This window comes from Lingula anatina, chromosome 2 (assembly GCF_051362555.1).
Source record: "Lingula anatina isolate TDL-2025a chromosome 2, LinAna3.0, whole genome shotgun sequence".
In the NCBI taxonomy this organism is placed as follows: domain Eukaryota; kingdom Metazoa; phylum Brachiopoda; class Lingulata; order Lingulida; family Lingulidae; genus Lingula; species Lingula anatina.
In genome coordinates, this window is record NC_141768.1 from 34,599,324 (window position 1) to 34,613,492 (window position 14,169).

At 34.3% G+C, this 14,169-nt stretch overlaps 1 protein-coding gene and 2 long non-coding RNA genes across 4 annotated transcripts; 2 read left to right on the forward strand and 1 right to left on the reverse strand.

The window, feature by feature from the left end:
* Positions 1 to 102: 102 nt before the first annotated feature.
* LOC147763637 (uncharacterized) lies at positions 103 to 1,691 on the forward strand. Its single transcript, XR_015332725.1, has 2 exons — positions 103 to 766; positions 1,236 to 1,691. It is a non-coding gene; the product is annotated as an uncharacterized LOC147763637 (long non-coding RNA).
* A 1,818-nt stretch (positions 1,692 to 3,509) lies between these two features.
* Positions 3,510 to 4,589, forward strand: LOC147763638 (uncharacterized). Its single transcript, XR_015333125.1, has 2 exons — positions 3,510 to 3,798; positions 4,457 to 4,589. It is a non-coding gene; the product is annotated as an uncharacterized LOC147763638 (long non-coding RNA).
* A 1,977-nt stretch (positions 4,590 to 6,566) lies between these two features.
* LOC106178243 (axin interactor, dorsalization-associated protein) lies at positions 6,567 to 14,044 on the reverse strand. Of its 2 annotated transcripts, none has more exons than XM_013561358.2 (10): positions 13,860 to 14,044; positions 13,336 to 13,399; positions 13,075 to 13,128; positions 12,458 to 12,512; positions 11,891 to 11,981; positions 11,493 to 11,557; positions 10,870 to 10,998; positions 10,503 to 10,625; positions 8,372 to 8,489; positions 6,567 to 8,126 (listed from the first exon to the last, which is right to left on the reverse strand). In XM_013561358.2, the coding sequence occupies exons 1-10, from the start codon at positions 13,976 to 13,978 to the stop codon at positions 8,036 to 8,038; spliced, it is 909 nt and encodes a 302-aa protein (XP_013416812.1). In that variant the 5' UTR covers positions 13,979 to 14,044; the 3' UTR covers positions 6,567 to 8,035. The 2 variants fall into 2 exon arrangements, with proteins under 2 accessions (XP_013416812.1, XP_013416811.1); XM_013561357.2 differs by lacking the exon at positions 10,503 to 10,625 and adding an exon at positions 10,145 to 10,267 and having other exon boundaries at positions 13,860 to 14,042.
* Positions 14,045 to 14,169: the final 125 nt, after the last annotated feature.

Genomic DNA, 14,169 nt, shown 5'->3' on the forward strand with positions numbered 1-14,169 from the left:
CTTGTCAGCGGAGTTTAAATATGAATAAGCCTATATTGATATAGAAACGAATACAGTGAAGATGAAGCGTGTAGATATGCCAAAATACACGAAGACTACTAGTACTGTACATAGAAATTAAATACTGAAATAACAAAGAACAGCTCAAAATTTTTGCCACGAATTCCCGATTGATCAAAAATTGCAAGAACTGACTACGAATATATACGAATCTGTTAAGAACTTCACGAACTGATTACGATTCAACCACGAATCCTGAAATTTGTCAATTCCTGGCGATTCTTGGGATTCGTGGTCTGGGTGAAATAGGGGCATCAAAGTTTTTGCCACGAATTCCTGTTGGTCAAGAATTGCAAGAACTGACTACGAATATATACGAATCTGTTGAGAACTTCACGAACTGATTACGATTCAACCACGAATCCTGAAATTTGTCAATTCCTGGCGATTCGTGGGATTCGTGGTCTGTGTGAAATAGGGACATTAAGAAGAATCTCAGGTTTTGATTGCGGCCTCGATTTGGACCTCCTGATAGGCTAACTATCGGTTTGTGACGTCAAGCTGCATGGTTTGTTGACCTATGTGGCGTTGTGACGTTCTGGCGTAATTGACGTAATGACCGCATAAAGGGTGTGAGGTCATGTGTTTGTTTTTGCTATGTTACGAAGAAAAGTGAATTTTGGAGAATTCGAATAACAGATAATGTAACTTTTAAACAATGAGCGCTGCGAACAACACAAACTGTACTTATCATAAGAGCCGAACGGTAAGAAAGATAATTAAATCGTTACATGAAAAGAGTTAAAAACTGTCAATTTAGACAAAGTTAGACAAAATTTTCGAGAACTGAATAACATTTCAATAGGCTCGACTTCGGAGGCAAAATTAAGCTACGCTGTTCACCAAGTTCATATTTATAAAAAAAAAAATGAAAGCAGGAAATTGCGCTGGTTCTCTGTTTTGAAAACGCCAGTGCAGGTTATATTCGAATAGTAAGGAAATATAATGGTTGACAAAAATATTTTGAACGGGCACAATATCTTTGCCCGTCAAAATTAGTGATATAAAGTAATACATGTAGGCCTAGATCTACAATGTAAAACTTTTGCAAAATATGTTGAAAAATATATTGTCCAGACAGAAATTGTCCAAAGTTAACGACGGCGCTTGTGGTCAATATTCTGGAGCTTTTATTTATCGGTGTGTGAAGTCAGTTATGTTGCTTGTTTGTATAGGCCTTTTTCATCTTCTCCGTGAGGAAAATTGTGGGAAAGTGAGTCCTTGTTATGCCGAAACACTTGGGGGCTTGGCAAGACAACAGTTGGATGTCAGTGAAAGTGAAATGTCTAAAAATACAAAAGGAGACGTCGATGACCAGTACGCGGTATTCAGACCTGAACGAACTGCTAAAATCTGTGTTTAAAATAAACTGGGATTATTTATAAAATGATTTTCAAATATAAATTTCAGATAAATTAAAGAATCTTAAGTAATAGCAAGCCGATTGCAACAGGTAATACACTATAATACATCAGAAAGAACATTATAAAGAACATCATAAAGATCCGAAGAAAAAAGTTGAAGAAGATAAAAAGATAGAATAGCCTTTCAGCATGAAGTTATGTAAAAAACGATTGCGACCAACATTCTGAATTAATAACAATCAGTTTGCGTTGTCAAGCAAAACATTTTAGTTGCTATGTTGCTTGTATGTATGGTTTGTTGACGCACTTAGCGTTGTAACGCTCCGACGAATCAACGTCATAATGGCATAAAGGGTGGGAGGTCCTGTTTTTGCGCATAGCGTGGCGACGTCATGAGCGCATAAAGGGTGTGAGGTCATATGTTTGTATTGCTATGTTACGAGGAAAATGGATCTAGGAGAATTTGAACTAAATAATGCAGATTTTAATAGCATTCGCACAGAAGCTGTTCGTCTGCGTCTTGATTGCGACCAACATTTTAACTATTGATTTGCGACGCCAAGCCTTACATGTTTGTTGTCATGTTGTTTGTTTGTATATTCTTTGTTGACGTACACAGTGTGGCGATGTTATGACGAAATAAACGCCATGACTTCATAAAGGGTGTAAAGACGTGTTTCTTTTGCTTTGCTACGAGGAAGGATGAATCTTGTAGAATTTGTTTTTGAAAATATATTTGATAGCATTTGCACAGAAGCTTTTTATTCGCGTCTTGAGGCGACCAAAATTTTGAACTTAAAACAATCGATTTGCGAAGTCAAAATAAACATGTAGGCCTACTTCAGCCGTTTTGTCGTTCCATGGTTTGTTGGCGCATGTAACGTTGTGACCTTATGACGAAATCAACGTCATGATCGCATAAAGGGTGTGATGTCATGAAATATGTTTTGCTATGCTATGAAGAATAATGAATAATGGAGAATTTGAAAATAAATAATGTACATTAAAATAGCATTCACGTAAAAGCTGCTCGTCTGCGTCTCGATTGCGATTGCGTTGTTATGTTGCTTGTTTCTATATTCTTTGTTGACACATGTACAGCGTTGTGACGTTCTGACGAAATCGACGTCATGATCGCATAAAGGGTGTGAGGTCATGTGTTTGTATTGCTATGTTACGGGGAAGAATGAATCTTGAAATACAGATAATGTAGCTTTTACATAATTTCGCTGCGAACAACGAGATATCGATTTATAACGAAAGAAAGGTGAAAATATTGTTTAATTATCGCATAAAGAGAGGCAAAAAGGTGAAAATTTGAAATTCCAGACAAATTGAATTTTCTAGAAATGTAAAACTTTTAGATATATATTCTAATGAAAACTAGCTGTGTTAATGATGTTTATATATATATATTAAAAAAAAAGAAATAAAGTTGCACTCACTCACGGTTTTCAATTAGCCATCGTAAAAAATATTTGCCTGTTATGAAGATATCGTAGTGGATAGATCTGAATCTGAAGTTTGTTGCAAACGTTACACAATAACATTTGAAAAACATTTCAAGATATGTAAAAATAGGGCCATATGACCCCGTAGATTACCAGTATATTTGTCTTTTTGGACATTTATATTGTTTTATTTTAATTTACTTATCTAATTTTTATAATTTACCCTTGTAAAGTCCCAACATTATTTATGGATTTTACACTTCAAATAAACATATCATAAATATATAATACATTAATATATGACCTTCATATGGAAGGCATTAGAATACCTTAAAGTACTGCTACACGGAACTCCACAGCTGGAGTGATTCAACCCTTAGTTAGCTGACATTGCGAGCAAGCATATCGGAATGCATGCCTTTAAATGAAGATAAAACAATTCACTTGTTCATCGTAAACACCAAACAATTACAAGATTGGTATAAAACATCCTTTTTATAATTTTGATAATGTTCGTTTCAGTATTAATGTCAAATGGACACTACAAAATGGTGGTTTATTCAGTTTAATATACATGTAGTTTAATTAAGCTTTTCATCACATGTCTATTACCTTGGGTATTTACCGACAGTACATTATTAATGTCAACGTAAAAGTATCGTATGTGACATTGATTATACGCACAACTTTGAGCGTAATGACAGGCATCACCGCCGGATTTATTGAACATTTGTGAACAGGTTCAGTAACAACCTCTCACCTAAATGATCTCATTTGCATAACAATAAATTGGTCATCGTAGGGTGAGCTGTCTTCCTGAATGCTCACTTGGCAGGTGGACAGAGTCGAGTGTAGACGCAACAGTCTGTTTGGTGCAGTCATTAGTTCTAGCTTGTACAAGGCGTAGAAGCAAATGCATGTTTGTGAGTATGACTATTTTTTCAATAACCAACGCCATATTATTCTAAAGGCGCAGACGAATGAAATAATATTTAAGACAAATATTTATAACGTAAGTCATTTACCACCATTACAGTTGTAACTTGTAAGTCATTCAGAAAGGTAGAATTCATTGGATACAATATTCATTGGGACAAATGTAGGCCTACGGGCTAAACGGCGCTCTCACCTGTCTTTTGATGATGACTTAGGTTTGCTTAAAAACATTTAGCTCTGCAATCTTTTTTCTTTTGAACATTTTGAACATTTTGAAACTCTGAAATGAGTCCACATGTACTACAATAAGTGTTGTACATGTAACATAAGATATCGAGAGGAATATATTAACAGTCATACCCCCCTCCGGCAAATAAAACGGGGTGTGTAATCAATGTTTCTTTTTTAGCAAGAGGTCTCAAATAATAATATCATTTACTAATTCCAGATCATGATTGTTGCGCAAGGCAATCTTAGTTTTTTTTTTTTTTTTGCGTTAGCTGAGCGTGAACATCAGAAAAGGCAATAAACATGCACACTTCTTCAATTATAAGTACCCTCTCCTCTGTGATATCACATGCATTATTCGTGTGTTAAAAGCCTGTCCGTTTATTTAAAAGTTGTAAACATTTCTTCTCTTTTCAGAAACTCAATGAGATTGTGTACAACATGCACCATAGCAAGCAACAGTGCCTAGCCTTTGTTTCACACCCAGGAACCTCATGCCCATCCGTGGATCTATTATATGAAAACTGAATAAATACTTTCGTAATTTGGAGTTTTTTTTTATTCTGTTATGAAATTATGATAATAAAAATAGAAGTAATGATAAAGGGAAATGAGTGATATAATTTCGTGTTTGAGAACATTTGAGCTGCTAAATCTGATCTCTAAATAATGTCTGGATGTTTTTGTGAATGGTGGTTTTCTATAGTATTTAAAAATATCAAAAATTGTAATCATTATAACATAATTACAAATATGCCAAGTATTTTGTTAATAATGGAATTTGAACTTTTAAGCTGTTTTAGCACACTGATAGAAAATAAACCAAGAACCCACATTTAAAGATAAATTTTGTATTTATTTACAATCCTGCTTTTTGAAAATATACCTGACCCTCCACGACAGAATGTAATGGGCTCACCCCAATTGAATGGACCCTTTCAACCTGACCCCCCCTCAGATGAAATTAACTGGCCCCACCTGACACCCCTCTGATGGAATGGACTCGCCCCACCTGACACCCCTCTGATGGAATGGACTTGCCCCACCTGACACTCCTCTGATGGAATGGACTCGCCCCACCTGACACACCCTCAGATTGAATGAACTCACCCCACCTGACATCCCTTAAAAGGAATGAACTAGACCCACCTGACATCCCTCTGATGGAATGGACTCGCCCCACCTGACACCCCCTGAGTGGAATGGACTCACCCCACCTGACACCCCCTGGATGGAATGGACTCACCCCACCTGACATCCCTCTGATGGAATGGACTCTCCCCACCTGACACCCCCTGAATGAAATGGACTCACCCCACCTGACATCCCTCTGATGGAATGGACTCGCCCCACCTGATACCCCCTGAGTGGAATGGACTCGCCCCACCTGACACCCCTTGAGTGGGATGGACTCGCCCCACCTGTCACCCCTTGAGTGGAATGGACTCTCCCCACCTGACTCCCCTTGAATGGAATGGACTCGCCCCACCTGACACCCCTTGGATGGAATGGACTTGCCCCACCTGACACCCCTTGAATGGAATGGACTCGTCCCACCTGACACCCCTTGAATGGAATGGACTTACCATACATACATTGTCTGCTTGGACATGTCTGGACTGCTGAACTTACTTCTTCCTGTGTTTGCTGACCTTGCAAGGTCATTTATTAGAATATATAAACTTGCATTGAAGGGGACAGGAATATTTGCTGTTAATTGTTATAGTTATCAACCTGGTCAGGTTATAACAGAAAATATCCTTGGTATTAAAGATGCATTTGAAGTCAATTTTTGCCACAAAAGCAAAAAGAGGTCTACATATTGTTTCAAATAGTATAACTAAGAGGAATATAATATGATATCAGTTCATATCACCCGAAAAATTATATTTAAAGGTATATTTTGTGCTTAACTTCTGTGATATATATAAGCGGGGCAGACAGGTAGGTCAATATACAACCAAAATTTTAAAGATGGTGCAGCTTTAAAGTTCTTTGATGACTGATCACATTATAAATGTTTTATCCTTTAGCATGTCGACTTTGTTCGAGTCTTATAAGAAACAGGGGGATATGTATGTTACTGTGAATACAAGCTCGCTTTGAATGTATCATTAACTGATCCCTTGAAACTTCACGTCTTCGTTTATTAAAAGAGATAGATTGTAAAATGTTTGCAAGATATGGTAAATAGCACGCAAACAGAACAACAGAGGCTGTTCGTTTCGCGTTTCGTTTGCAACCAACATTTTGAACCTGGTTATTTTTAAGGATCTAAAGCTCACATTTATGAAAAAAAACTCAGTACTTTGTTTTAGAAATTATCCACAGAATCCAAGTAAAAAAGGCCGATTTATTTTCATCACTGCAGGTGTGGACATGTTGTGTTTTACAAAACATAAGAAATGGTTTATATCTAGACAGAGTTTCTGTATTATAATGTTGTAACTTCATGTACCGGGTATGATAAAACTGACAGGGTTTTGTATTATTAGTTGAAAAGAATTTCTAGAACGAAAGACATAAACAAGGTATAAAAAAACTTTTATATCCATTTCCATAAGCAAGCAAAAATAAACATTACTTAAACACTTTACTTGCACTTTGATTTCAGAGAGTAAGGTAAAATTCCCATCTTTAAATGGTCATTAAAATGACCATCACCTTAATCATTTTGTGTCAAATTTAAATGTTTTAAAACAAAATAACAGCAATTACAAATTGTACACTAAATGTTTAGATTCTAGTCACTTTAAATTGATAACTGTAAACACCATTCAGAATGTTTGTGCTCTATATGAACACAATGAAAAAGTTGCCTTTGGACGGTGGACATGGAAACAGTTTTTAATGATTGTCTTAAAATAGAAATGGCCTTGAATGGTTGAAATAATACATGTACTGATTATACAACATTATGATTTCCAAATACAGTAGGCCTTGGTCCCTTTCCACAGCACTGAGAAAAATGTGACCACAGTAGAAAAATATTTATATATATAAACAATGGCAATACACATTATTTACCTAATATGCACTTAATCTAAATGATACTGAGCTCAGTCTTCAATAAAAATGAGGCAGTTTTACTAGATTATTAGCTATAACACACAACTTATAACTCGTTTTAATCATTTGATCACTAAACAAAGAAAAAGAAAACTAATTGTTCTTATCCACTTCTAAGCTTTGGTATATCCACCTGCAAACGGAACCCATCTATACTTACTGAATTTAGTAATGCTCTTGGCAACACTAAACTTTGGTGTCATTTTTAAAATAAAGCAAACACTAGTGATTTGAAGTGCCTATTATACTTCTTTCTCACAACAATGAAGGGCAATTTAATGCACCAGCGAAAGGGTGTTTATTTATTTATTCGTTTACTTATTATTATTTATTTTCTCCATTAATGAACCATTATCATTATCTTTGCGTAGAAAATAACTTTTGTATTTGGACTTTCAGGCATTAAGCTATCTCAACTGTAATTATGTACCCTAAAATGGCAAACACACATTAGCTGCGTAGTATCATAACTACATGTACTAATAAATGGTCCACAAAAACCATACGAAATAATCAACAGATGTTACAAATATTGCAACATTTTTTAAAAATCAAAAGTGTGACACCAAAAATGGTGACTAACAATGATCAACAGATATTGGTTTTCACAATATGAGATATTTTACTTACTGACATCTCTTTTCACTTAAATAATCATCTGTAACTTGTAGTTTTACACCAATAATAAGTATTTTATTTGAATTTATAATACAGTACCATAAAGATATTATATTGCAACCTATGTTCTCCAGTAATATTTACCCTTGTTTCATACATGGTCTGAGAGTTTGGATGGAGACAACAAGTGGATGAATACATTGTTCAGCTCCATAAAAAATTCATGTATAAACAGCATGCTTACAAGATGCTCTGGAATCAACACACTGTCCCAGTCTAAAATTGCCACTTATTTTCCTTCTCTTATTTTCAGTTTAAGGACAATTTTAAATGTAGATATAAAGGTTTGACAGTCAGCAGTTTTATATTTTTCCTTTTGAAGTCTGTGGGTTTCTTGTAGCTGAAATAGAATATAGAAAACTCATTAATATTGTGTTGGTTTTTCAAAGTCAGAGTTGGAAATTGCCAATTGAAATTCGTCTCAACATAATATAAACTTTTTATCATAAAGAGTCATGGAAGAAGCACTTAAAACCTTTATAAAAAATGGACAGAGTCTCAAACAGGAGTTCCACCATATATATATATATATATATATATATATATATATATATATATATATATATATATATATAGCAAACTTACAGTTCGATGACTGCTGCTCCATCTTTGATTTCATCCTTCTCAAGAAAGGCCCAGCACTTGGTACTCACTTGCTTTTTCTTGGGCTTATAGTGTTTGAATTCAAAAAACACAGCAAAGTCTGAAAAACAAGCATACATGATATTAAAAAGAGAACTAAAAAAGGTATGAACACACGGTGCAATGTTTTAAAGCATTCTTTATAGGCATATACTCAGCAGTAGACTTTAAGAAAGTCACAAATTTAAGTACACCAAAAAAAAGAGGAACAGCAAGTTTAGTACTTCAGTATTAAAACCACCAAATTTAGCATACCTAGATATCAAAACAACTGTATGCCACAATGGCATCAATCTAAAAAGCACTTCCCACATGCTACATATGTCATATAAAATACTTCACATATGTTTGCTTGTACAAACTTGAAGGACTAAGCTCAGCTTGGGTTTTTGGTCTGGATGTTAAACATTAAAAAAAAATACATTAGAACCTTTGACTGTAATTGGTTTGTTAGCTTATATATCATGTTAGAAATAGAAAATAACCATGTAAAGCAACTTCAGAGAACACGCTGAATGAGAAAGCATAGCTCGCAATTATACAGACAATATACAAAATAAATAAACAAGTGAAGACACAGACAAAAAAACAAATGTGTGCAATGCAATTGTAAGGATACAACAGCATATCACTTTACAAATTCAAACTTGCTACTTAGAATGTGAGATTATATATGTAATGAGACACTCACAGCAAGCAGAAGTACTATATATATCACACATACACAAAAATAATTTTGAAAAAACAAAGATACAATGGAGTATGCGCAAGTCAGCATAACGATGCTCAGATCTAATCTATCTTATATAATTTTAACAATTTGGGTTTTGAAAATCATGATGTCAGTAATATGGTTTCCAAGACTTTTCCTGATAACTGGCCACAGTGTCTGGCTTTTCTTAGTCACCAGAAAGATTGGGAGACTTGACATGATGAAATAGACTGTGGTGGCTGATGCCTCTGTGTATGGCTTCTTGGGGATAGGCAGACTTCTTTCTATGCAATGATGCTATCTTGGGTACTCAACATGGTATATTAACTATATATGGCAAGTATTGCACAGGTTCCTCAGAAGATGACACACCGTGTTGGCGCTAGTGATTGTCCCCAAAACAATTACCATTGCAACTGTTCATGAGATGATTATTCTAGCCAAAGTTGTGATGAATGGATGAGTGGCTAGATGGGGACTCTTAGGGACATTTACCTAAGTTTCACAGTAATGAAAAAGTATTACTGGGTAAAACACTTGTATCTAGAAAGAAGGGATTGGTAATCCTGCCAGTTATAAAGAATTGGATAAAGTCTGAACATAACATCATCTACATGGGGGTATGGGCTTCATCATTTCATTTTATCCCTGAAGCAGCACAATGCTCAAGATAAAAGTGCGACTCCTAAAGACACTAAGATTCTGGAGTTCCTGATGACAATTTTCAGCCATTCTTGCCATTACATATGTATGATTTTTGCTAAGGTGGTTTTATTCTCTTTAAATGAAACCCCAATGAAGTTTAAAAACCAGTATAAAGCTGGCTTCTTTCTATATCCACTTATATCACTATAAAACACTACACAAAAAGCATTTCAATGCAAAACACTAAGTCTAAATATTAGTTTTTATTAAATCTGTAAACAGACCATTCAATGAAAAAATGTTAGTGTACAGCACTACACCTATTCATTATTAGTATTTATGTGGCCGCCACCTCTCACCTTGGCCTAACTGCTCAAGAGATTTTTGCAAATGAACATCCACCCCAAAGTAAATGTAATTTTCCTCTTTACGAGTGGCTGGAGCCGTGTCCTGAGTTTTTGCTTTTTCAATACCTGCTTGATCTAATTGGGAAAAAAATAGAACACAGGGCTTATAGCAACAAACAAAAGCAACACAAAACCTGACCAGTTATGATGATTTCAGAAGAGAGGGAAAGGAAATCAGCTGAAATCAATTCCATCAAAGGTTAGACACTGAAGTGTTTCTCTTGTGTATATAGAATGCTGAGTACATTTTCCTCTCCAAGCTCATATCTGGTCTTTTCCACACAATGCCATTATGGTATGTGTTACTTACCAGGAGATAGAATTTCAATAGGTTTTTGTAAATAAACATCAACTCCAAAGTATATGTACTGGTTTTCTTTCCATCTGGCAGTTGGAGTCTCTTGTGATGCCATAAGATCTCTTCCACCTAAATCTTAATTTTCATGGTGGACAAATTACAATTTTCAACATTTTATGGCCATTCAGCTAAAATTAATACTTCAAAACATTTTGTTATTACTTATTATTCAATAAAACCTGATGCTTATGATCTGTATCTCGCCATGTCAAATATTTATTCCATTTGCTTCAACAGAGTATAATAAGAAATACTGAAACTTTGTGCATACTTTCTTGAAAATGAAGATGAAAACAGATAAACCTTAAAGTTAACCAACCTTTTACTGATACAGTGATATAGGAATCAATATATTGGGAGGCATCTTTTATACCAATCTTCTCTATGCGTATTGTAACTGCTGTCTGGCCTTGCATGGGTCTTGGTTTGGGAAGGAGATTGCCACGTGCTACAAATGATATGATATGATAGAAATGATATGAATAACAAATATCAATTCACTGTTAAGCAACTTTTTATGATCAGCTGCATATTTAATGCACATTTGTGTCCTAAATCTGTTTCAATCTAGACATAGATGATTAAATTCTACACATACTTAATAATCTGTTTTCTGTGTGTGTGTTTTTTTTACTTGAAAGAGCTGTTTTAAATCTGTTTCAATCTAGACATAGATGATTAAATTCTACACATACTTAATAATCTGTTTTCTGTGTGTGTGTGTGTGTGTTTTTTTTTTTACTTGAAAGAGCTGTTTTAAATTTTATAATACAACTGCCTATGTAGCTACACATACATTAAATTACCCATTGTATAAAGTAACTTACCATACCTGTACGGTATCTACTTGATTCACTGTGCACTAAAATGGCCATCAGCTTAAAGTTCTGACTGATGATTAAATTAACAGCATATTTTGATTCAATCACAAACATTTCTTACTTTTAGAGTCAACAACTTCTTCCTCTTCTTCATATTCCTCTGTGGGAGTGCTGCCTGTTTCTGACCTGTATACAGAGGTGTTATTTTAAGTTAAAATACGTGTCTTATATCATAATTATGAAACACAAGCTGGAATGTTTTCATACTGTTAGTTTGAGGCCAAACTTGACGTAGGCTTTCATTAGACTGATGTGAGTACAGTAGATGATGTTACTCCATGACTGCTAGGTAACAAGCTTACAGTATGAAAACAATCCCGCTAAGCCTTGTATTGTATTATTACCAAATATGATCCAATTCCCAAGCTTATGAAAATTTTTGCTTGTCTAATGTCTTCTTCCAAAATAAAACCATCCAAAGAGATTTTTGCAAAATATAAATCAGCAGAAACATTTTACCTTCTTGGTGACTGAGCATCAACTTGTGCTTGAACTGCTCTCACGTCTATTGGAAATTCCTTGGCTTTTGACACAAATAGGTTCTTTAACCCTGTAAGAAATAAACATGTATTGTAAAGATGATAACAATAATAATAAATAAGACATGCTCTTTCAAGCTTACACAATCTTATACAATATATTTTTCTATGCCACTAAATTGGAATGTGCCAGTATACTGGTGAATCTACTGTCCAGGTTTAATTCACTTGGGGTGTCACACAATTGCCTTGATATCATTTAAACAGTTTAATGAGAAACATTCAAATGTAAAATGTACACACTAAATGTAAATTTTAAGAACTACAAAAAAAAAAAAAAAAAAAAAAAACAATACTAGTACACTCATGCAGATATTTCAGACCATCAGTCAGCCATAAAAATATGTACACTAAAACACCCGTTTTCACATTCAAGATAATTTTTATAAAAAACCACAATGAAAAGTGAGTTCAGCTTTTTAAAACATTCTTAAGTGAATTATTTTTTATCTACAAACTGAGCAGAATACTGGAAACAGCTGCTTACATGGTTCAACTTTCTTTAGATCTTTTATAGATATCCCATCTACTGTGCCAAGATGCTGAAAAGACAAATGTGAAATTAAGGAATCTCCTTTGGCTTGATCTGTAATTCAAAACTAATATAAATAAATTCTACCCTCTTACTTCTGAATCCCTATATTTGAAAATTAAAATTGATTTGCTTAAAACCTGAATGTTTTGGAACTTGAAATGACAAAAATCTATTTTTCCTATAACAGCCAAAAGTTTAACAAATAATAATAATGACTTTGTAGGAATCTGTTGTATTCTAACTTTGAGTACATTACATAGCTGAAGAAATTCCTCTCCGATTTTGATCTACTTTCTTTATGAGGACAGATGACCAGTGTCTGCATATAAAATGCAAAAATTCTGCTCAACATGTAACAGCTACAAAATCCATTAAAGGAAACCAAATCATATAAAGGCTATATTGAATACTACCTTATTACCTTGGATACAACAATTAATTTAATAAATATTCTTGGTATCCATCCTGAAAGTGTTTGGGCTTTGATCTTTTATCTGAGTTGAAATTTGTACTAGTATTGTACATACCTGTGAAATCTGAGTTGAAATATGTACAAGTAAAGGACATACCTGTAAGGCCTCACATCGCACATCCAAACATGCTGCAATTTTTCCAATTACTTTCTGGAATAAAAAGAAACAAAATAAAATGAAATTCTTTTCTTAAATCATCCTATTAAGTATTTTAGATGTCATACTTTGTCTCTGAATAAGTTTGTGAAAGATGTAAGTACCTAAAAACAATTAAAGTCAGGTGAAAAAAGGAGTTCTACATGGCTGGGTATATATTCATTTACAATGTGCTAAACTGCTGGTAACTCTTAACATTACCTTTTGTTCATCAGAGAAGACCTCACTGTCTGGGTCAGCCTGTGCTTTTAGTTCATGTGAAAGCCTAAAAATGACAACAGATGTGTTCATTATTTCAACAGGAAAGGAATTAATGTAAAGCCTTGCAAATCTTAGATAACAGAAAGGTTATTTTATGTAGACTTTAGATTGATCAACCAATCCAGATGGCACCCAAACAAGGGCTTATTCATAATCTTAATGCTGCTTTGCTGTATAGTACCAAAATCCAAAAAATAATCATCTCCCTGCTTGTATTTTGTCTCATTTTGGGTATAAGAGGCACAGAAGTAATTACACTTACTTAACAGCACAATGCACTAGAAAAAATAGGATACTTAAACCAACTTAAAGTTTAATTTCTTTTTTCATTATGATAGACCCAAGTCGTTTTATGTAGCTTTAAGATCCATTAACTACACTAATCAAGATGACAGCTGAGTGATAAACATATGAAAACTGCTTAGGCTTTGGTGTTGTTTTTTATGTACCATACAAAGACTCACTTCCTATATACTTCAATTGCTTCTAGCGGTTGTCCCCAGAGATCAAAATCTGTGCCTTCTTTAAAATGTTTTGCCCAAAGAGATATTAATCTTTTGGGATCAACTTCAGGATCCCCCATTTCATTGATTCCCGTTTGCGTCTCTGTGTCTGACCTTGGTGCCCTTGCATAGATGCAGAATAGGTTTTTATTACAGTTTTAGTTTAGTCAAATTATTTGAACCTGTTTTGGTTTGAGAAATCAACAAAATCAAATATCATGAAAAAAAATAGAATTAAATAATTTTCATGACGTATAATTTAAGGATATAA